Consider the following 25,099-nt stretch of genomic DNA (forward strand, 5'->3'; position numbering starts at 1 on the left):
CCAGGAGCTGCACCCAGCAATGTAATTTTTAAGAAGCTCACCTGGAGATTTGATGCAGACATTGCTTTGAGAGCACTCCCAGAGCTCTGCCTATGTCCCACAGATGCAAATAAGCAGACATGGGGTTGCCAGCTCCCTTATTATTCAGCTGGGCAGGGGCTGGGCTGGCGCACCTCACATTCAAAAGCTGGTTTTGCTTCCAGGAGAAAACTACTTGTTTCTGGTGTTCATATGGCGTGGAAGCAGCACTCTCCTATTTAAAGAATATTTTGGAGAGAGGGGAAAGACCAGAGAAATAGCAGTGATGCATAGTCTGCTTATCTTGTCTATTATTTTTATAATGTACACTCCTATTACAACTATAGAGTCTAGAGCTCTACCAGGATCTTGAGTGGTCCCATAATGCATCCATCCACTCTTCTTGCCTGAATTCATATCTTCGCACAGCATAGTTTTAATTCTTGTTTATTCCACAGCAAATTTATTCTAAAACTTCCCTTTAGTTTATAGTCTGCTGATAGCCATCACAGGTCATCAATATGTTTTTCCCACTAGCAAGTCCAGATCCTTCTTGTGTGGTGCAAATGCTTTCTTTAACCCTGTAACATCCCACTAAACTCCTCCATCAGTACCAAAATTTCCTACTCATCCATCTCTATTTTTCTGGTAAGAGAACATCTGCTCATAAATCAAATAATTTAGCAGTTAGGAAGAACAGCTACAGTTTATGGTAATCTGTTCTAGTGCATAGCGTAGCCCCGATGGCATGCACCATAATGGATGTGGCACAGAAACCTGGCATTAAATAATATTGAATCACAGAGTGAAAAGGTGACTCCTTCTCAGTTATCCTCAGTCCTCCTAATTCCATTTAGGAGAGTCTCTAGTTCATGCTACTGTGTCTTTAATGCCCCTCTACTGCTTACTAACATCCCTGCTTAACATATATAGAGTAGGCCTCAGAATAGAGCCTTTAACAGCAAACATATGTAGCAAACATTCATTAAGATCAACTAATTTTCATTATATTTGTGGTTGTCTTCTGTTTGTGACAAATAATATTCCATCTATGAGAGTTTATAAGTTCCGTAAGTTTCCCTTTAAATACACATATGTAAGAAAAAAATTTAAATTAAGAATATAATTATTTTTAAGATCAGGTAGCATATAATAGTCTGAATTATAACTTTATACTCTTGTAGGCCCTAGGCACGTCATATTTTAGGTTTCTTTCTCCATTTAACCTATTATTTATAAATATATTTATATATAAATGTGTGTATATATTATATGTATATGTTTTTTATATAACATTTATGACTGCATTGGTAAAATCATCAATATAATTTTCAACTCTGCAAGTTAATTTTTTTTCTTCTGATTGTAAAAGAAATTAGAACATTTTCCTGGGCCCAGGGCACTGTGTCTACCATGCCTAATGCATAGTTGGGCCCTGGTATGTGACACAGCAAAACTTAAAACAGTAGTTCTTCATGACTGAATTCAGAGATGCATGAATTTAATTCAACCCCTCATTTTACAATGACCAATACTGAGCTTCACAGGTGTGCAAGAACCTGCCTAAAATCTTATAGGGAGGTGTGGCACACTCAGAACTGGATCCCACTGCCAATTTCCTGATCTTTCCACTTAACTACACTGTTTGGAGAATCTTCTTCAAAAGCATTTTTCTTATCCCATCTCCTTCACTTCATAAGTAAGTTATGGGTCCTTTCTCGGATCCAGCCCTCTGCTCAGGTCTGAACATCTCTGTGCAGAGGTGGCACCACCTGGTAGATCCCTCTGCAGGGAGACCTTTGCCATGGGATGCTGGTCAGTTCATGGTGATAATCGCTGCTCTACACACCCTATTGAGAAAAACACAAAGGATGCAAAAGCCCAACATAGATTTGGTCTTTTCTTTTAGGACACAATCTTCCAAATACAGTCTCATTAAAATTAACAGCAGTGGAACATTAAGCTTGGGATAGGATGACTACTTACATCCTAGACCAGTATTTTCCAGCATGGAATTTGTAGGGTAGATCAAGGATTTACTCCTTGGGCTGTCAACCCTTCATCTCACTTGACACTTAAGAAATAGTCAAACTTCAGTAACTCAGCTGCTGGGGAATTGTTCTATTGATAATATACTGCAGAAAGCAGCCCAATACAATTCTTAAGAGCCCCCTCTGCAGCCAGCCTGTATTTCCAGAAGTATGTCTGTTTATCCAAAGTATATCTATACCTGCCTGAAAAAACTGTAAGTTAAAAGATTTGAAGAATAGAAACCGATCATTCCTGAGTTTGCTTTTTTTCAGTTGTCAAGTGACCCTTTATAGAAATATTTTTCTCTGTGGTTCTTAAGTAGCTGGGCACTCCATCACATGACTGTAGGTGTGGGCTGTGATGTCATGAAGGTGGTGGCCATCAGTGTCACAGCCAACAGACCAGGCAGTCCCAGGTTCTCTTTCATGGTTCCAGTGAGCTCTCTGGCTGTACGTATTGATGCTACATCTGTCAGGCAATGTTGACAATCTCTTCAAAAGTGCTATTTCCATCGTGCTTGATGGGTTTTTGCTTCTCTGTGTCTCTGGCTGGTTCCTGGAGGGCTTTGATGATGGGGCAGAGACAGAAGGTACCACTCAGTCTGGGCCAATCTGTTCTGAATGATCAGTTTTCCTGTAATTCTCAGACCCTTCCAGTCACCTGTTACTTTTTTGGAGATAGACCTAAAGGTCCAATCTTGAGGGTCAGAGCAGATGTGGCACCTACTTCCTGCTCTTGCACTTCAGATGTACGACTTTGAACTCATTGGGTAGAACGTAGGTGACATGGGGGAGGCGGCTAGTGCCAGAGGAATCCTGATGCAGGATGACCAAGGAAGTTGCCCCTTGGCCTCTTCTGAGCCCAAAACTGAAAGAGCTGCCTCCAGCCATCCATCTTCAACTGTCACTGCACCACTCTAAGTTCTGACTTCATGCCAGCTGATTTTATTATTTATTATTATTCAGAATACTTATATGCCATAGGAAAAAAAAAACACGCATTTAGCAAAATACATTTTTTACAGCAGCTGAAATTGTTGCTAAAATTCCAGGCCAGTGTCATCTGAGGTGACTAGGTTATAGTGATTTTTAAAATACATACTATCTCTGAATTAACACACGTGTACATTTTGCATGGTTCCCCTCAGAGCTAATTATACTATTTTAAAACAATAATAGAGAAACAAAGGATAAAGAAAGATAAAGCTACCCAACTGTGGAATCACCCACCTGACATTCTGGGACTACCATACTCTAATTGCTAATATATTGACAGAACAGTTATCTAGAGAAGAATGCTTAAGGCAAAGAATTTCCGGTCTTAATATTTCATATAAAATCCTGTTGTGCTACTTTTTCTGTGAATATAAATAATAAGTTGCTCCAAAAATGTTCCCCTTGATATCCCACCATACCTTCCTGACAAGGCCTACCTGCAACCTGGTTCCATTTTGCTACAATACTTATTAGAGTTTGAAAATCATAACATTCAATTCCCTGCCTTTTCCTTGAATATGCTAATAATAGAGCAAGAGCAGAACAACGATTCTTTCATAGCCTTACTAGGGTACTAAATAGAATTCAAACTTGCTGATGGAACATTCTTAGTTCTGTCATCTTCTTAATCTTGGGAAACTCTACAATGTTGGAAGGTAAATCCATTCTGTACCCTGACCCAGTTTTACCTAAGAAGTTGTTTGTCCCTTATATCTGTCCTCCAAATTTCAATACCAAAAACACTTGACTTTCCTTTCTTCCTACCATAGGGAGGAGATGAATTTCATCCCCAACCTGGCTCCCTGAACTGAGTATATAGCTTAAACAATGGGTCCAAAAAAACAAATGGTAATGTTCCACCCAGCATCTTTAGAGTCTGTCTTCAAACATCATATCTAAATCCATGCCCTGCTGATGCAAACTGGTGTCTTATTTCTGGAAGCTAAGTTGGCATTATTCCTAGCTTGTTGCTGGTACACACATAATTTTGCATTATGAATCAACATCCTTAAAATCTTCATAGCCTTTGACTATCAGAAAATAATTTCACATTCAGACATTCATACAGAGACTTCTATAAAAGATATTTCCTATGATATTTTTAATAAGTGAAAATTTGAAAATCTTTTACTATTTACTGTCCAAGAACAGGAATTGGTTAAATAAATTTTGGTATATCTGTAAGGTGAAATTTTAAGCAGCTATGTCCAGGGTTGATATTCTTAGAAGGATTTTTAAAGTAGTATATCAGAAATTCTCATGCCACAATTTAAAACAAAATTCATGCACAGTATGATCTTAACTATGCATAAATAATATGAAGGGAGGAGAGACATATATCAAAATATTAACACTGGTTATTTTATTCCTTATGTTCTAATTTCCTTCCTATACATATATCTATATTATAGACGTTTCTTATAACAGAAGTAAATGAGATTTCAAAAATTAAGATACAGAAGCAAAATACCAATGGAGCAATTGACATTTTTCATGTTTTTGTGTCCATACGCTGCTCTCTGATGTGTTGCTTTTGCTAAGGATTTACACTATTCATTCTCCAGCTGGAGACAAAACCACTCCTGAGGGGCAGTGATGAGAATCTGTGTCACCGGGTCTCTGTTCTTTTTCAGCACACGACAGTCTTGCCCTTTATATTGATCGAGATGAGGACCTCGCACCATGCGTACCCCAGCAGGAGCAGCGGGCTCGCCGCCATATGCACCTTCTCCTTTGGCTATATATTATGGTAAGGCCAGTGCCTGCTGCGCTTTCGTATTGTATTAGATTTTGCACTGCTAAATTTGGGCACGTATTTCATTATGGATATAATCACAAACAGATTCATGCTGCGTGCCTCATTTGGTCCAAGACCTGGGCTTTGTCTCATTTCCCCAGATGCTTATATTTTTAGAAAGTATATGCCAAACCTCACACAACAGGAATTTGTTGAACAATCCCATGTAAGCAGTGGTTCTTCCAAGGCTACATTTTTCAACTCTCTTTCAAACTAAATGTTTTTCTTGGACACCAATTTTATTGCTTAAGGGCTTTTTTGCTTGGGATTTTTTGTTGTTGCTTTTGTTGGGGAATGGGGGAGTTGCAGCGAATGCAAATAGGGACGGAAGAAATGACCTCTTAAAGAAGTGACTTTAGACTTCATAGGAAACAAGTGAAAATGTACTGAGTCAGTTTAAAACCTATTCCAGAATTAGTCATTACATATAATGGCTTGGTTTGGTTTTTAATTGGGGTAAATAAATCATAAGAAATCTCCAATTGGTCTATTGGGCATGAATAAGTCCCAAGTGGGAGATACCAAATTTATCTGATAAGAGTTTTTGCCTGATGAGTTTGTTGCACATTAATTGCCATTTGTACCATGTTTTAATGTTTCTTATTTCTCTTTGTAATTCCAAGTCCTCTTGGATATATTCACATTAGAAGAGGTCTCTCCCGCCAGCATTTCTGTCTCTTAGGACCCTCTTGTCCTGAATTCTGGGTCACCATCCCTTCCTTTAAGCCTGAAGGATGGAATAACATTCTTCCAATCCCCCCCACCCCTGAACTGTACTTAATCCCATCAAACTCCTGGAGCGTTTTGGGAGGCCCAGTGTCCGTGGAGTGTTTTGCTCCAGCCAGCCCAGAAATGTAAAATAAAGGTCAATCCAGTACGTCACATACTTTGCATGAATGTTCACATAATGCACCAGATCTGAACAGAATGAGAATTTGCTCCTAGGAAGTCACACCCTATGACTAGGTCTAAGCAGACATCCAGACTACAGACCTCAGAATTAACATGCAGTAACATTCATTCCATCTGCCACTTTGTTGACTGGTCAGAGACCATTTGTGACGACTGGGGAATGTTTGTTTTCCTAGCCACGGTCTAGATTTTCTTTTCCACCTGCAACGTTGAGTATTAACTTTCTCTAATAGAAAAGGTCCAAATGATCAGGGCTCACCGGTGAAGTGTGACTGTGAAATTACATCTTGAAAATGAATGTATGTGTTTTATACATATGAACTTGAGAGTCAGGTGACTCTTACCCTTCAGAAGAGTCTTTTGGGAAACTACACAATTATTCAAGGACATTGCAGTGCTCGCAGCATACCTGGGACTGCCGATAGCATTTGTTTAAACCTCAAATGCCCTTCTCCCCTCCCTCCCAAAAGTACATTCTTATTAGTTTGCACTCATATTTGCATTCTTATTATTTTATACTCAAATTCCCTTACTTATAGGAAGGGAATTTCTTTACTCTGGGAACTCTGAGTGTATTTCCATGAATTCATTTATATGCCATTAAATTATCTGAATCTTGTCGAGCCCCAGAGTTTTCAGGAACTATATACTTTCCAATGGCTTTTCTTCCACTGTGGGTACAATCAGCCCACATTCCAAAGAGACACGTGGGAAATACCGCATCGTCTTCATTATGGACCCCCAAGATCCCTCATTAGAATGAAGCATTACTCACGCTCTTCATGCCAAGTGAGGCTTGCCAGCGCTGCGTACTCCCTCGGCAAACCAGAACTTGTTTGGACCTGTATTTGCATTAACTAGCAAATTCTCTCAGATGGGTTCTGAGAAAGCTTTCAAACTTGACTTTTCCCTTTGGTGTTCTGCCCTATGCATTCACAGCTATGCCAAGGCCTAAACAATGTCCCTCGCATCATGTCACATAATATAAATCCAAGGATTTTAATTGTTATCAAAAAAGGTACTGGGTTTTGCTCCCTTTCATTCTATCTCGGGGCTGATGGACCAGCAGAAGGTTCAGGATATGAGATCTCTTGATAGCATACCAGGGCTGTGACTGCACATTCCAGAGCCTCATGCCAAAGTGGAAGAAAGCATTCCTCTTATCACATGCTAGTTATAAAGTAAATAGATCTCCCTTCCAATTCTCTGTACACTTGAGCTGAATCTATACGTCCAAGGCTGCTGGCCAGGCTGGCTGGCTGCTTTGCTCTGATTCTAGCTCTCTCTCTGTCTCACAAATCTCCCTCCGTATCCGGATCTGTTCTCTTCCTAGATTTGGATAGTGAATGTTGAGAAAGAGAGGGATAATGGAACTTTCCCTCGTAGACTGGAGCCCATTGAGCTCCCACCCAGAGTGGTGATGACTAAAATAATATTAATCTTTAGTATATGTAAAGCACATAGTACCTACCACAGAGTGGGCACTATGTTGATTTTATTAACCCACTCCAATGTGGCTTTAGCAAAACCTTTGCTGATGTCACGAATGACTTCTGTTTCGCCGAAGTCATTGAAAGCTTTGTAGTCTTCTCCTCAATGCTCATTTCAGCAGTTTCGAAACTGAAACATCCCCCTTCCTGAATCTCTCTCTCTTCTGACTTAGATGACATATTTTGATCTCTGTGTTTCCCTCCCAGTTTTCAAAATTGACCCTCTCTGCATCATTTGCCCTCTCCCGAAACTCAGGGTTGGAGCTTTATGGAGCTCAGCCCTAGGACTTCTTTTTTATTTATTAATTTTTAAATTTTATTGTGGTCAGAATGCTTAACTTGAGATCTACCCTCTTAAGCTAGGCCTTCTTCCTTTACTACCTTCTCTCCGTAGGTAAACCCATTCACTCTTGTTTGCCACCACTTCTATCCCAGATCTATAGTTCAGAGCTCTCCCAGTATCTACTCACAAGACTCTCACTCTTAGCAACTGCAAACCAAACTCATGCAGTACCTGCTTTCCCAGTCGCACCCTCAACCTGTATCCCTCCAGCATTGCCAGCCCCCCAGTTGTTCAGGCCAGAAATCTATGAGACATCTTCAACCCCTCTCTCTCAGGCCATTCCTCATTTCTGGCTTTCATACCTCCAAAGTACTTTAGAGAATTCTTACACTTTGCCCCCTCTCTACTGCCAACACCATGGCCCCCGCTTCATTCACCTCACTCGTGAACCACCGAGTAGAACTGGCATCCGCCCACCCACCACCACCCCTGTCTGCTCACAGGACCTTGGGTGACCTTTCAAAAACGCATGTGATCATACTACTCCCTTGATCAGAGAGTATGGATCACTTCCCAGTGCTTCTAGGGGTAAAGTCCAATAATCCTTCACATGGCTTATGGGGGCAGGGGGCCCTGCCTCACCTGAGCCTGCCCACCTCTCTACTTTCATCTCCTTCCCTCTTTGCTCACTAGCTCCAGCCACAGACACTTTCTCTCTGATTGTCAAGAGCAATACGTTCTTTCCAACTTCAAAGCTTTCATCTTCTCCATACAACCACTCAACCCTCCCTCTCCCCTAGTTATTAATCCACGATTATTAATCCGAGTTATTAATCCAGATCTTATTCATCCTTCAGGTCTCCGCTTCTGTGTCTCTTTCTCAGGGAGGCCTTCCCTGATTCCCAAGACTTGGATCAGCCTCTCTGGGGCACACTACTCTAATCCCCACCCCCATCATTTCCATCTAGGGAGTTTAAAAAAAACACAACAGTTGTTTTTATGTAGTTATTTGGTTAATTTTTTTTCAAAGTCTGCCACCCAGATTTCCTCCCCTCACTACCCAGAGCAAGAATATGATGAACAATTGAAATGCTCTTAAGAAAAATAAAAAGAGCTTCCTTGTCTACAGTTTTCTAAGAGTTAATACAAACACATTTTCTTTAGACATTACCTCAATCAAAGTGTCAGAGAAAATATTCTTAAGATAGAATGCTTAATTGTGACAGTATGTGAGTTTTAATTGCAAACAGAGAAAGTAGGGAAATTTTTTTTAACTATATATATACCCCTACCTTCCACTTAGCTCAATTGTAACCATATAAAGTGTTTACAATATTTCTACCATTTATTTCTCTAATACTGAATTTCAACTTTATTGTCTCTTCTCCCACCTGCCTGATTCATTTAAATTGCCCACTGAACCTGATAGACTTGTGGGACGAACCACATAGATGCGTCCTTTGCCAAAGTGGCATCCTCCGTGGGAGATGAACTCATACAGGAAATAAAAACATTTCAAATAGAGAAAGATTCATTTATTAGCCAAATTATAGTCTCCTCACTTTCCCGAGTGAGCCTTCAAGTCACCTTTGAGTGTATGCGAGCACGTTGAAGGCTCAGAACATATTCTCTGGTAGCTCCATGGGAGGGATTTAAGGTGACCTGAGCCCTGCCCTGTCTCACCTTCAGCAGACAATTTCCACAGCCTACAATAACTGGGAGGAAAAGAGTGCCTTCCCCAGCAGTGCTGGGATCCTAGGAAGCACAAAATAAAAGCCAATTGAAAATAAACAATTTAGATGAGGAAATATCTGCCTGAGATTTGATTCCTCACTAGTGAAAGTAAATTTACAGCCAAAAAGACCTTTTGTTTGAGATAAAATGGAAATGGGGGGAAAAATATACTCTAAATTACACATGCAAAACTCTGACTTTATACATTTAAGTAGACCCATTTCCATAATAATTTACAAAGTAAGAGAAGGAGCCAGCTTGGTTATTATACAGAGCATTTTGACTCTCCCATAATCTGAAAGAACTGGGTTCATGTTGACTCGGAACAAAGCTCATTAACTCTCTCAAACAAGTGTTATTTGAGTCCCTACCATGTGTTGGGGTTTGTGCTAGGTGCAGGGGGTAAACGATGTTGGAAGCTTCATCTTTGCCCTCAAGGAGCTGACAGTCTATTGAAGAATAAGAGAAATAATAAAGCAATGACCATAGAGTTGATAAGAGTTATTAATAATAGAAATACAGGGGAATCCGAGAGCCCAGATGAGCATTCCCTGACTCAGACTTACAGGGCCATGGGAGGCTTCCCAGAGGAAGTGACCTGGAAGCTGGCCCTTGGGAGGTGAGTAAGATTAGCTATATGAAGGCTGGATAAGAGTGTTGCAGGCAGAGAAAAAATACGGCCTCGGGCCAAGAGAGAGAAAATCACAGGCAGCCAAAGAAGTTTAGTGCACCTGGAGCCTTCGACATTCTGCCCTCTCCAATCACTACCATCTAGATTCTACCTCTACTCTCTCCACCAGAGCTGCTTTTATCCACCTTTCCATAACATCTGACTTTGAGCTAGCTTTCTGTTTGGGTGGGTGGGTGGGTGGTTGATGGTTGTTGGTTGGTCGATTGCCCGTTTCCTATGATGCTGGGCTCTCCCCGGCTGCTCCTCCTTAGAGTCCTTGGTAGGTGCCATTCGTGGACTCATTCCCTGATGCATAAATCTCCATAGTGAACTTTCTTACTCTGCCACCCACCCACTTTCCACTTCTTGGCCGGAGAGTTTCTTTTAAAATGTAAATCTGGTCATGCCAATCCTCCTACTGAAAACTCTTCCATAGTGTGGTGTTTTTTTCCAATTTGGGGTTTGTTTTTTTCTTCTTTGGTAGACTTTTTTTTTCTTTATACAATGGCATATCCTTGGGCTGTGATATTCTCACATGACATTAGAAAAACAAGATGTGTAAGTCATCCTTAAAAGCTGAGAATTACATACAAAAATCTCATGTAAATGAAAACAATGCATAAATTTACAGGTACAAATAAATCATTCTGAGACTGTAGTGAGTAATTTAGCCCCATGATGTCTTGCTGGAAAAACATTGGGTAAGAAAGAAAATGGAGTCAGAAGGCTTGGATTACTTGTTTTCTAGCTCTGTGGGAAACTGCAAGAAAGGAGTGACAATTCATTCATAAATTCATGCCAGCCTCTAGAGAAATCCAGGAATTGTCATTAGTACTCTATTCAGATCTGATCAGGCCCTGGAGGAGTGAACAGCTCACAAGAAATTGTCATTCAGACAAAGAGCGATCACATTAGGCCAAGTTCCTTCCATAAACACAATACCTTTAGTCTCCCTTTGTCACACAAAATGCCCAACTAAATGTATTAAACTTTAAATCAAAAGTATATACAGAAATTTATAAAATGTATTATAAAAAATAGCCAACTTGATTACAATGTGGAATAATGCTATTTGCCTGCCTATCAGACAAGGATCGGTGTCTTTTTAAAAAGGCATATTCCAGGTGGATGATTCTGACGTAAGATGTGTACCTCTGCCGGCGTAAACTTGTTCTTGTGAACTAACTTGTACAGACAGTTAGTTCAGTGTATCTGCCAGCAGACCATTTGAAAGTATTCGCCGTGGCCAACAGACGGGGTAAGCTTATCAGTATCCTCTTACTAATCCACACTGGCTGGAAGGTCAAGAAAGTAGCTAGACACCGTACTTGCACTGGAAGGAGTGATCATCTTAATTTTCATTGTGGTTGGTTCCAAGGCTATGACATCTCTTTGTTCTAAAGTCAGTAACACCGGGATACTCGGTAATACTTCGAGACCAGATGGTACATGTTGTGCTGGCGCATTGGTCCTTTCCAATATAAGCATCACATCGTATGGTTGAACTGGAAGCCTTCTCATGAATGCCATGATTCCATGCCTAAGAAGGATGACTAGAAAAAGCTTCTGGATCTAAGACCCTCTTCCAGAGAGCCTCACCTGACATCAGGGCCTCAGTTCTCTTTTCCAGGGAGCACAGTTAGAAGCGATAGCTCCTGATTGACATCTGTGATAGTGTGGTGGCACTTCTCCTTGACATCATGTATCATTTCCTTCTCAGCTGTGATAGTGAAGCTGTAACATCTTTTTTCTCACAATCTTTAACAATATTTTCCAAGTCTCAGCCAGCTGAGTCCAGAGATAAGATAGCATAGAGCAGGTATAACCCTCATAGGTGAGCATTGTGTAGGTGACATCATGACCCAAGTCTCTGTACCCACAGTGTATGACCAGAGGCACACAGGGACAGCATGACCAGAATAGCAGCATGTGTGACTGGGCTGCTGGAGATGTCACACAGGACCTGTAACGAGTGTTCTTGAGGTTCAAAGGAGCTTCACTAAGGAGAACATGGGGCTTCCCAGGAGCAACAGGAATCGCTGCAGAAGGTGCGATGCCTGATTCCCCATCTCACCCAGTAGGAATCATACTCAGTAGCACCGCAGATGCATCTCTTGTTCTGGGTTCACCATCCATGTGGTTCTCCTGCCCCACCCATACCACGACATTGGTTGTCTTGGCCAATGAATAAATGAGGGCAACCAGACACAGTTGTTATTGTCCCCAACAGAGAAACCTTTGTTCATGTCTGAGCCAGTGTTGAGGGAAAGAACAGTGATTCTTGATTCTTCTTGATACTTACATTTGTTTGTATTTCCGAACAAATTCTCCACCGAAGTTGAAAAGAATCTTTTGGACATATTAGCTTTTCAATTCTACCATTTTCTTTCTTTTGTCCACATTTGGTGTTCCGTTCTTGAATGAAGGCTTCTAGAACAAAACTGGAAAGTGACAGGAGGCTATTTACTCAGGTGGACACAGGCAGAGAAAATAGGATTCTAGCCAGGATTTCAAACGTAACCTAGCATTAGACATAGCCTCTTAATTGGCATTGGAGAGAGTGAAAGTGCTTTTTCAAAAGAAAGAAAACCACTGCTGGTGTGCTCCCTCATTACCATCAATTTTGTTAACTCGGTTTTTAGTTCTTTTTGTTAACTCGATTAAAATGTTGGCTGTGCACATTCCCCAAAATTATTAAATTATGGAAAATCAGGATTTTAATAATATTGTGTTTATAGGAATATCACCTGAACTTGATCAAATAAATTCTTCTTTAAAACATTTAGCTGTATAAAATACAGCTACATTTAAAACATCGCATGCTCTAAGCCTTTGAATGAATTTTCTTTGAGGAAGGCACTGTGTAGAGGAAGGAGCACCTCACACATACAAATTAACTGAGTTTGGTCTATTGAAATGTAGCAGGCAACGACCCAGCTTTTTAGTTTGCTTTTAATAGTTTACTTCTAAGCGTATGCATCTTTAAACTGACTATTTTGCTTGTTTTTATAAGAGACAGATAATGGGAGATGGTCTTAAATTGACTCTTGCTTTGCAATCCAAAATATAACTCAATGCAAGATCCCCTGTGCTTATCTAATAATGAGGTTGGACAAGAATAATGCTGCCTCGGATTGCAATGTTCAAGGCGTTCATTAAAGTTAATAATCAGTGCTCTTGCATAGAAGCATTATGCCTAACGTTGATCGGCCCTTTGTTGTGTGGGGTTTGCTTGCATTCAAGTAGCAAGGAGCTCACCACAAAGGCCATCAGGTAGGTTTCCATGGTAGCGGTTCTCCTTTTGTTATTTCCATTGGTAACACAGACAGTATCCAAATATTCACCGTGTCACTGCTTAATGAAAAGAAATTGAATGTTGGCAATGCCAGCATAGTCAGGAAGCTGGTCGTTGGGTGCGACACTAAGGGAGGGCATGCTGGCTACTCAGGTTTTCTTTCAAGCAGCTTTCCACCTAGTGAGACTAGTGTCCCTTTGATCTTATTACATTATGTCCTATTAATGACCTTCAGTGGTCTCGTATTATTGCTCCAGGGACTGGTAGAACTGAATGATGAATAGAATTATTTCATCAGTGCTGAATCTTACAAAAGACAGGTTTGTGATCATACACTAGTAAGAGTGTAGTATGAAACTATGGAGGAAAAAAATTAACTTTTCAAGATATTGAGGATAACATTGAGGAACGAAAATAGCTTTGGATTTTTGTTGTTTGTGTATGTGTTCATTTTTCCTAGTGACGCCACACCTGGATTTGCTCATTGCCTTTGTTGTCTAAAATAAATGCATTCTCAGGGTGGAATGGGTCGTTGGGGAGAAAAAAGGACATCTGTAATATTTTAAACAAAAATAAAAAATAATAATAATAAAATAAAATAAATGCATTCTGGTAAGTGTCACTTCCCCTTGCTCGTGAGTGGATTATTTGAGCCCCTTAGCAGCACAGGGGAGCTTTATTAGGTAGCCTGTCTTGTTCTAACAGAGATCACCAGAGAAGTCAACTGGTGCTCAGTCATTCAAATAAAGAGAACAATTTATTTACTAAGGCTTAGCATCTGTTCTTCTGTTCAGTCCTGCCAAAAACATTGTTTCTGCCACTTAGGAGAAAGTAAAATGTAACTCTTAATTTAATTTACTTTTCCCTTTCCTGAAGGCTAAATCTGAAAATGTTTATGAACTGGTAGGACTTTAGTGCTTTGGTTTTAGCTGCTTTAATTTATGAAATTTTCCCAGGGCATTGTATGACCTGCCCTTATAGTGTTAGCCTTCATTATATACCTTCATGCATGCAGGCATGTAATTTCTGCCGTGTATAACACATATTTTAAAATACTTTAAAAAAGAAAACCTCCATGAGATGGAGAACATAAATTAATAAGGAATTAAATACGAATTTGGACAGTGAGGTAGAAATGGAAAGAACCCAGGATTGAGATGGAAGAGATTTAAATTGAATCAAGGGTTAAAGGTTTCAAGTTTGAAGTTGTTGGGGAGCAACCATTCACCTTTCAGGTGGGGTGGATAATAGGCAGACTGTGGGTTTTCTCAATGGACAGACAAGAATAAGATCAGAACAAAGGCAGGAATTCAAGGTCAGCAGGACCAGAAACTGGGGAGGAGGGAGTTACTGATCAAGTATAGGGGATACAGTGGAGAACTGTGAGTGGGAAGGAGTAGAGGCAGAGCTCCAAGAGCCAGCCTGATGGAATCCTGCACTGCTTCCAGAAACCTGACAGTGAACCAGACACTCTTCTGGAAGAAGGGAGGCATTCAATTGTTTCTGCAGTGTGCAAAGCACTACTGTTTTCCCATTTTAAAAATCAGCAAAACCCAACATATTTTCCTCTGTCTAATGGATATAAAGTTTGAAATATTACCCTGCATTTTGAATGCAGTCACCAGTGTTGAGGTAGAAATACTCTTTACTTTTTATTCTAAACCATCTTCTTTATGGACTTGCCTTTTTTCACTGACTTATTTGTATTGCAAATATATACAGTATTCACCATATATTTGCTGTGCTAGCTGATAGGGACTCAAATATGAATGAGAACAATGGTGAAAAGCCAAGAAAAACCCTTGTGTTTCTGGCAAGGAGAATGCAAAATATTTTGAAATATACCCAGAGCATTCTCAACAACAAAAGCCTCCTTTAATGGGGAAAAGACTTTACCAGAGCCTTATAGACCCAAAGGAAGGGCAATTGCCCAACTCTAGCCCCCTCTAGCTTTCCTTTCTCACAGATCAGGAACACAGGCCCACTAAAAGGCTAACATTTAACCATATTATTATAGAACAAATCCCCATCAAACGATGAACATTTCAGAACAAATAAAATCATGGAAAACTGGATGCTTTCTCTTTAAGACTGGGAACAAGGCAAGGATGTCCCCTCTCACCATTCCTATTTAACATGGTACAGGAAGTCCTAGTTAGTGCAATCAGACAAGAAAATAAAGTAAAAGGTATATGTAGATTAAGATGAAAGAATAAAACTGTCTTTGTTCACAGATGTCATGTAGACAACCCCAAATAATTTACAAGAACACTCCTGGAATTAACTAGCCACTGGATACAAGGTTAATATGCAAAAATCAATTGCCTTGCTATATATTAGCAATAAACAACTGGTGTTTGTAATTGAAAACAACACCATTTACAATAGCACCAAAAAATGAAATACTAAGATATAAATCTAACAAAATATGTATAAAATCTATATGCAAAAACTGTAAAACTGATTAAAGAAATATATGTAAATAAGTGGATAGACAGTCTATGTTCATGGATAAGAAGACCCAACATTGTTAAGATGTCATTTCTTACCGGCTTGATCTATGGATTTCACACAAGCCTAATTAAAATCTCAGCAAATTATTTTGTGGATATTGACAAATTGATTATAAAATTTATGCTGAAAGGCGAAAGACACAGAATAGCCAGCTCAATATTGAAGAAGAAAAGAAATTGAGGAACTGACACTACCTGACTTCAAGATTTACTATAAAGCTCCAGTAATCAAGACACTGTGGTCTATGCAAAAGAATAAACACAAAGAACAGAATAGAGAGCCCAGAAATAGATTCACGTAAATATAGTCAAGTGATATTTAACTAAGGAGGAAAGGCAATTTAATGAAGAAAGGATATCTTTCCAACAAATGGTGCTGGAACAATTGGAAGTCTGTATGAAAAAAACTGAATCTAAACACAGACCTTACACCTTTCACAAAAATTAACTCAAAATATGTCATAAACTAAATGTAAAGCTCAATACTATAAACTTCCAGAAGAAGACACAAGGAATTTTGGTCTGGCAGAGCTTTTAGATACAACACAAAAAGCGTAAGGAAAAAAATACTGAAAACTCACTTAGGCCCCCAAAATATGATATAACTGTATTTGGTGGATAAAAAATAGGGGAAAAATAGGGGAGAGGCTGTAAGAGGGCTGAACCCTCATCTTTCATATTTGGAAGTCTTAAGATATCATCTAAAATTGATTAATCAAGAAACAGCAATATATGGCTACTTTAAGAAATATTAATATAAAAGCTAGAAGAAACAGCTGTAATTGTTGAAGGCAGCTTCCTCTGGAGAGCAGGACAAGGCATGGGAAAGAGAAAAGAGTTGCAGTTGGGTGGGGCAGGGAGTTCTTGCTTTTTTTAATGAGCTTTCCAGAACTTTTTGATGGTTTAATTCAAATATAAATTAAAATAAAGTTGAAAAAAATGAACACTAAAACTTACCTAGAAATAAAATAGTAATTGAGTCTACCACTCCTCCCTTGCCCTAGTCAGGGCATAATACTAGGGTGTCATCTAATGTCTGTTACTGTTAGACTGGGAACGTGTCGCCAAGGCAGGGACCACATCTACTTCAGATACCGCTACCTTCATGGGTCTGACACATCCTAGGCACTGATACACATTTGTTGAATGAAAAAATAAAAGGAACATTTAGCAATTGTGGAAGCAGCACACGGAGGACAGTTGTGACAAATAATACAGAGACCGCTTCACTATAATTTGACACTGGGCACTGCCACAAAGCAGGATCTCAAGACATGCCTGGGAAGTTTGTTGTTTATTAAAGAAGGCTGGCAATTAAAGAGAGACCGGTAGTCCAAGCAGGTCACGGTCAAGGAAGATGTAATCATGGCAGGGGTAAGCAGAACATTGTAATCCTAAAAATAAGAATCTACTAGAAAGAGAAGCACACAATGTGCTAGAGAAACACTACAGATCACTTTTGAAAAATATGGAAATTATGATTTCTGTTGTGGGATTTGGGATGTCCTCCCTCTCCCTCCTTCCAGCACTAGCAGATTGAATGCATGGGTTTCTCACTACCCAAGCCAGCCCTGATGATTGTCTGGGCCATGAGTCCCTCACTGACTACACTCCCCCCTTCTCTCCAGAAAGAACACATGTTCCCTACAATGTTCAATGTGTCAACTCGATGCTTGGCACTTATATGCTTTTTGAGAAGGTCCAAATGATTAAAGTTAAGCAAAACCAGTATGAATTTTATTAAGGGAAATTCAAATTGAACCCACTCCAGGGAAACATCACCATAAGACCAGGTAGGCTGTAGAAAGTGGGACTCAAAGGAAGCAAATAATTTTGAAACCAGTTGAGACATGTGCCAAGACATGTGTTGGGGAAAATGTTCTGAAGTAAATTATTGGCCTGCCTGTGTGGATAAATGACTCTGATATTTATGATTGAGAATCAGGAAGAAAACACATTCCCTCATTACCTCACTACAGGAATTCAGTCTGGGAGGCACGCACAATTTGCCTCTTTCCCCAGGGATGGGTGGAGGGCCTTGTAACCTTGAAAACATCTTTGTGTGCGAGAAGTACAGAAAAACATTATATATTTCTGCATAAGGAACAGTGGTGAAAAGGTGTTTTATTTGTTTTGTTGGCTTGTTTTTGTATCTAACCTAAGTTGATGGTGCTAAGACCTTTACATTAACTGATGAATACATCCTGGAGGTAGGCGGTTTATACCCCTTTACCAAAGGGGAGACCAAGGCTTAAGAAATTAAATAATATCCAAGATGACCTACTACTATGCAGATGAGCTGGAAGTTGATCCAAAGTATAGTGACGTATCTACATAAAAGGACTGGCTACATAATTTGTGGGGTCCAGTGCAAAATAAAATGTGGAGCCCCTTGTTCAAAAACTATTAAGAATTTCAAGATGGTGACAGCAGAGCATTAAACCAAGTGCGGAGCCCTTCTGAGCACAGGGCCACAAGTGACGTCCTGGGATGCACACCCTAAAGCCAGCCTGATGCATAGATACATCCCAGGCTCTGTAAATTTGGGTGAGCTCCAATGAGAACATTGGAAAGACTTCGGTCAATCTTAAATTATGATTATGCCTTAAAAGATCGAAGAATACTCCATTGAACCCACAGTAAGTGAAGGATCATATAATTTTATCTGCAACTTCTAAAAGTATCTCTGTAATTGAGCCAGAGGATATTTCCACACTGCTTCAGATGGGACCCCTCCATTTGGTATTTGCCTGTGAGTTGACGCGTTAATTCTCTAGCACTGTCACACACATCACCAAGGAGAACTTTCTGAATGCCATTTCCAGAGCCCTGTTTTCATTATATTCCCTGGGACGTACAGCCTTTTCAGTGGCAACCTTGGCAGCCCCTCTGCACCGATACCCCTCAAGGGCGCATCTTTGCATCCCCACTGTTGCTTGCCACACCTGGCACAAAGTGGGGCTCAAGAAATGTTTTTGAATAAATGAATGAGTATATGAGTTCCAGAAAACTCCAGCAGAATTCTCAGTTTTCAAAAATGTAACAAGGACCAGTCTTCATGCAATCAGTACTCAGGAAATGGTCCAAGGGGCCTATAGAATGGCCCTAAAATGAGACGATTAGTTCTACAGAGAGGGCCAGATCTAAAGTCAGCATTTGAGCCAAAAGTGAAATGCCCTTGAAAAGTCCTTCAGGAGCATCAGGTTGGAGGTGCCACGGGAGGCACACAGAGACCCACTGAGTGAGAAGCTGATGTACATCCCTTATCTCACTCCACCGTTGAGGAACATGCTCATTGCCTGGCAAACAGTGTAGTAAATTCCAGGAGGCTGAATGCGTACATGGTATGATTATTTCTTAAGAGGTCATTCAGTGCCTTCTCTGAAGGAAGTGTTCATTACTTTACCCCTGCAGCCATGCAGTGGTTTTCCTCTCCTCGGGGGAAGTTTTAAAATCTAATCTCTGCGTTTTATAAGAGACTCAGCCTTGTATTAAAACTTTACCAAAACTCACTTATCTTGCATCTTGCAACATTTCTATATTTCACACATTTTTCATAATGAGCATAAATTACTTTTAGAGTCTTGGGGAAAAAAGAAAAATTCACGCAGATTTTACACTTGGATTATTTTTGGTTCTGAGCACATTAAAAGCCATCCAGAGCCCTGTTCGCATCCATCGTATCTCAGTCTTCAGAGCGTGAGAGGAGCCTGGCATACACGCTAAGAGCTACCCTGCTGAGGTACATATCCCTGCTTCTCCACTTATTGAAACTCCTTGGGCCTCAGTGATCTCATCTATAAGATGGTACTACTATAAAACTGTTCCCAAATATAAAACATTGAGCACAGTGCCTGTCACTAAGAATTCAGTATCATTAGCTATTAGCTGTTACTGCATTGAGTCTGTGTTCTTTTTTGTCTTGTGACCTAATAGCCGAGCTGCCAAATAGCCTAGCTCCATACCAAAATATGAACAATAAGAGCAGTTTTTAAATCCTCTTTAAAATAAACTCATCTTAAGAACCGAAAGGTCATCAGTAGTAAGATAGGTACACGTGTCTATCCAGGATACATAAGGGTGACAGAGCCAGAAGAGGGAGGGACGCTATGCCTCCTTCACTACAGCTCCTCGAGGGCTCCAGGGACCTCCACAACTCGTGAATTATGTGATAGGATGACATTTGGCCATATGGTGTAAAGAGCTACTGAGCTTGACAAGGTCAATTTTTCTTTACTATTTATCATTCATACCCATTCAGCATCCAAAATAGATTTGAATGATACATATACCACTTGGAACCAGAAAAATATCTTGCTTCTCCTTTGTAGGTGGAATGTCCGTTTTCTAATTCTTCTCAGTTCTCAAAGTTACTGTGTTAATAAATGTGGTCTGGGGTACCCTTGAACCTCTCATTCGTTGGCTTCAAGACACTACACTTTTCTGTCTTCCTTCCATGTCACTAGCTCACATTTTTTGTTTCCTTTATAGCCTTGTCCTCCTCAAACTATCTCTTAAGTCTTTATTTTTTTAGGGCTCCCTCGTGGACTCACTTTATTCATACTTTATACTCTACCTGGGTGATCTCCATCTGTTTTGGTGGCTTCAACCACCATCGTTCTGCCAGTGAACCCAATATCTGTGTTGCCATGTTAGCCCTTTCTCTACAGTTCAAACCCATGTAACTGCCTTCAGGATATCTCCACTTGGATATCTTACAGATACCTCAAACCCAGCATGTCCAAACTGAATTCTCCATCCCCTCAAACCAGCTCCCTTACAGCATTCCCCATCTCAGGAAATGGCAGCCTTCTCCACCCACGAAATCAAGCCAGGAATCTATGATTAATCCTTAGCTCATCTCAGTTCCCTAACTGCCTAAGTCCATCAGTCACCAGGTTGTCTCAGTTCTCTTTCCTAAATCAATGCCTTTCAAATTTAATTTACTGTGAATAAAAAAATAAATAAACTTCTTTTGTGTAACGACCCATCCAGCATGCATGTGTATGTGTGTACACACACACACACACACGTGAAACAGAGTTTCACAAAACCATTTTTATCATCATTATATGCAAGGCCTTCTGATATTTTCTATTATGTTTTCTCCTATTCTTACTTTTTTAAATGTTAATAACCAGTAGGTTACTGGCAAATGTTTAACAACCAGCTGTTCTGCAGGTAAGGGGTGGGGGGAGCCCAATGGATAGCATTTGACAGTCCTTGGTGTAAGTACTCCCACCATGGCTGAATTTAAGCTGCCAACCAAGCAGCTTGCAAACATCCTAAAGATTCAATAACCCACTCTCCTGACCATCTGATATGTTTCACATTTATTTATTTGAGGAAGACCTCAAAGCCTTTCTGATGTCAACACCAGGACAGAGTCTACATTTCTTACCATGTCTTAAAAAGCCACCCACAGTGTGGTGTCTGCCTGCCCCTGGTGCTCTCTCACCCTTGAATTCAATAAAATGTTTTCTTCTTGAATATCTGGAAGCTCTCACTTATTTTCAGGTCTTTGGACATGCAATTCCATTTGGCTAGAATGTTCTTGTCTCCCATCTTTGTTCAGTTAACTCTTACTCCTCCTATCACAGCATAAATGCAACTTTATTCATTTATTCTTTCTCCCACTATGTGACAGGCATTGTGGTAAGTGCTGAGGATACAATGAGAAATAAAAATAGATACAGGTCTTCACCTCACAAAATTTAGATACTCTAGAGGAGGAGAAATATTATTCAAATAAATATGTCATTCAAATTTAAGTACTAATAAAAAGCAAAGCTTTAAAAGTAAAAGAAATTTATGGTTCTGAAAGAGTTTATAAAATCAGATCTAATATAATAGGTCAGAAAAAAGTTCTAAGTAATGACTGGTTCGTTATAATAGTTGAGCTAGGATATAAAGGAGAAATATAATTTAATGAGTCTAAGGGGTAGGTAACTAACAGCAGAGACAGAAAAAAAAGGAGGGCATGTGAAAATCCACATGGCAGGAAGGAACATGACAAAATCAAGGAACCGAGTGAAAACCAGTGTAACAAAAGGAGGTAGAATACGGAGGGACGAAACAGGCAGTAGCCACTCTACAAAGAGCAGTCTAGACTTTGTTAAAAATGTGGATCTTTAACAACAACAAAAACACAAAAAAAGGCAATGGGAGCCATAGACAAGTTTGAGGCAGGGATATAATGTATTCAGATTTCTGGTTTGAAAAGACCCTCTGGCAGCTGAGAGGATGGATGGGTAGGAGACAAAAGTCCATACGGAGACAAATTAGAAACTAGGACAGTACTCTAGACAGAGATAGATGATGGCAACACAAATTAAGATGCTGATGATGGAGATGGAAAAAATAAACATTGCAGAGATGGGTGAGATAACCTTGACGGGACAAAGTAATGGATTGAAAATGTGTGATGAAAGAGAGGGAGGTACCAAGATGACTCTCCGTGTGAGTTGCAAAACTGGATGGAAGTAGAACCATTTGCAGAGATACGGAGTACGAGGGGAGGACCAGGTTGGAGGGACACAAGCATGACGCTGGCTGCAGATATGTCAAGACGGGGGCATCTTTATGACGCGCAAGACGAGATGTGTTTTGGAACAGAGGAGGGATCTGGACTGGGACATAAGTTTGTGAAATATCCACATATAGGTAGTAGACATGGAGCAGTGACATAAATAAAAGCCATCAACTGAGAATGCATAATATATGCATAACCTTAAGGACATTCAGCACCTAATGGTTTGGTAGTGAAGGTGAACTTACAAAAAGATCCAAGAAGAACAGCACCAGAGGTAAGAGGAAAACCAGGAGAACTTGATGTCAAAGAGCCAGTATGTTTTGGTGGCGTATCAGGAACAGAAACCAGATTATTGTGGGTGGGGAATGAGCACCAAGTCGAGGTCTGGAGTCAATGAGTAAAGACTCACTGGAGAAGTTTGCCCTTGAAATGGAGAGCTAGCAGTCTTTGTAAAGTGGATGGGAAAAGCTTTGTTGTGCTTTAATGAAAGTCATTTGAGCATATTTATCAGCTATGAAAAAATTGATTTGAAAGGGAGTTGAATACACAAAAGAAAGAAACACTGATGGTAAGTGTAAAGTTCCCCCAAAAAAAGCAGGAAATGGTCCCTGAGCACCCATGACATCCTACACTGAACCTTTTCTTAATTCTGACTACACTAGTCATTTCCTTTTTAATATCTGTATTCCTCATTAGACTGTACTGCATGAGGACAAGAATCACCTTTGTCTCATTTACTTCTGTATCCCTGGTGTGCATCACAGTACTCAGATAGGAGGCATTAATAAATGTCATTTTTAATTGCATGTTAAACTGAATCACGTTGGAGGTACATTTTATAAAATAGAACATCCCAGAAGTCTTATGACACTATAACATGGGCATATATATGTATGCACACATGCGCACATACACACACACACACCATGGTTATCAATTTTTGAGGCTAAAATTAAAATTGGTATCATTACATTAAGCAGAAGCTATTTGGGCATGGAGATAAGAGAGCCTTAGATTGAGAGAGAAATTGAAAGTCAACCAAGAACCAAGAACTCTCCAGAAATAGATGAGCAAGTCTGTGAGTCATTTTTGTGCAGAAAATTGAATGCTGATCATATCAAGGAAATGATCAGTGAAAGCACAACCTGTTGGGACAAGCGGATGCACCATTCACAACAATCCAGGTGAAACCCCACATAACAGGACTTCTGTATCTGAGATGGCTTGATGACCTAATAAGTCAAGAAAACTTTTAAAAGAAAACCTTCACTTCAATTTTGGAGGCCTATAATGATAAATGCCTCATATAGGGAAGTAAGTTGATGCAGCAAAAAATAAAAAATAAATAAATAAATAAATAATAAATAAATAAATAAATAAATAAATAAATAAATAAATAAATAAGATGTTTATTCCTTTCCCAGCTTTGCCATTTTTCTAGACAAGTTCTATAGTCCACTCTCAGTTTCTTTATCTGTGAAATGGGGATGATTTACCTCATTGGGTGCAACTGATACTAGAGATAGACATTTAGGAGTCATCTACAAATAGATGGGATGTGGTTGTGTAGAGAGAAGATTAAAAAGATCGTATGACAATATTTAGATGACAGTTTTACATCCCGGCCCAGAGCCCTTCAAGAGTCAGAAAAGACATGGAGAAACTGAAGAACTGCCAGATCGGAGGAGAGTAAGAGGTCCTGGCCACAAAATACAACAGGGGATCCTAGACCAGATAAAGGACATTAATGGGGAAATGGAAATTCCAAATAAAATCTGTGGTTTAGCTACTAGTATTGTACCAATGTTAACTGCTTTGTTTTAGTCAGTGTACCAGGATTATACAATATGTTAACATGCAGGGAAGGGCATGCAGCAAGGGCATCCTGGAACTCTTTATACCGTATTTGCAACTCTTCTGTGAGTCTAAAAGTATTTCAGAGTAAAGAGTGAAAGAAAACAAACAACAACATTTCCCAGTAGCTCGGGAGTGTCAGAGGTAAACCTGTGACTGGCGTTGCTGAGGAATGGCTGGAGTGGGGGGGATGTTGGTAATATCGCGGCTCTGAAATCTGACATGAGAATAAGTCCCGTCTTTGTCTCCGTTGTAATTCCATTGCAGGGTGTGTTGGGTGCATCATGTAACTGGGATGTGGGTGTACCCTTTCCTGGAACACATTGGCCCAGGAGCCAGAATCATCTTCTTTGGATCTACCACCATCTTAATGAACTTTTTGTACCTGCTGGGAGAAGTTCTGAACAGCTATATCTGGGATACACAGAGAAGTAAGTATTGTTTAGGGGAGCATAAAATAAGAGAAGTGTGGTCTTAAAAAGTGTGTGCAGAGACCGAAGGAACATTCCACTGCAGCACAGGATCGCTTGGGAAGAGTTACTCTTTTATAACAATGTTAATTTAAGAGCTCCTGGCAGTTACCTGAAAGGTTCGTTATGCTCTCTGTCTTATTAGCTAGTAAAATATCTAAATCTAAGAGAAAAGCAGGTCTATAAAATTTTATAGGAAGAAATGTTGTGTTAACAGAAAAAAATTTAGGGAGTTCACTCTGATTAATAAAATACTGCCTTAGCTAAAGGACCCCCAGCTAAATAGATAATCAAATGTAACCAGCCTCGATAAAAGCCACCCAGATCTCCACTTTTTAAGTCATCCTTTGCATGGTGCAGTAGCCTCAGAGACATCACCACGTTCTCCTGGACATCTAAGCAGCACAGAGGGCCCAGGCCACTGCGATGCACCAGTGACTGTCACATTCAAGGGCTGAAAGTGGCAGAGAAGTCCGGGCACTAAAGGATAATACTTCATTGCTG

At 39.9% G+C, this 25,099-nt stretch overlaps 1 protein-coding gene across 2 annotated transcripts in view; it reads left to right on the forward strand.

Annotated features, from left to right (window-relative positions):
- AIG1 (androgen induced 1) overlaps window positions 1-25,099 on the forward strand; it is a 161,914-nt gene that overhangs the window by 130,915 nt on the left and 5,900 nt on the right. For both annotated transcript variants that reach the window (XM_087817660.1, XM_087817661.1), the window contains exons 4-5: window positions 4,679-4,794; window positions 24,393-24,556. In XM_087817660.1, coding sequence (XP_087673786.1) covers window positions 4,679-4,794; window positions 24,393-24,556 — 280 coding nt within the window. The remainder of the gene's footprint in view (window positions 1-4,678; window positions 4,795-24,392; window positions 24,557-25,099) is intronic.

Source organism: Miniopterus natalensis, chromosome 5, assembly GCF_054644295.1.
Source record: "Miniopterus natalensis isolate mMinNat1 chromosome 5, mMinNat1.hap1, whole genome shotgun sequence".
NCBI lineage: Eukaryota > Metazoa > Chordata > Mammalia > Chiroptera > Miniopteridae > Miniopterus > Miniopterus natalensis.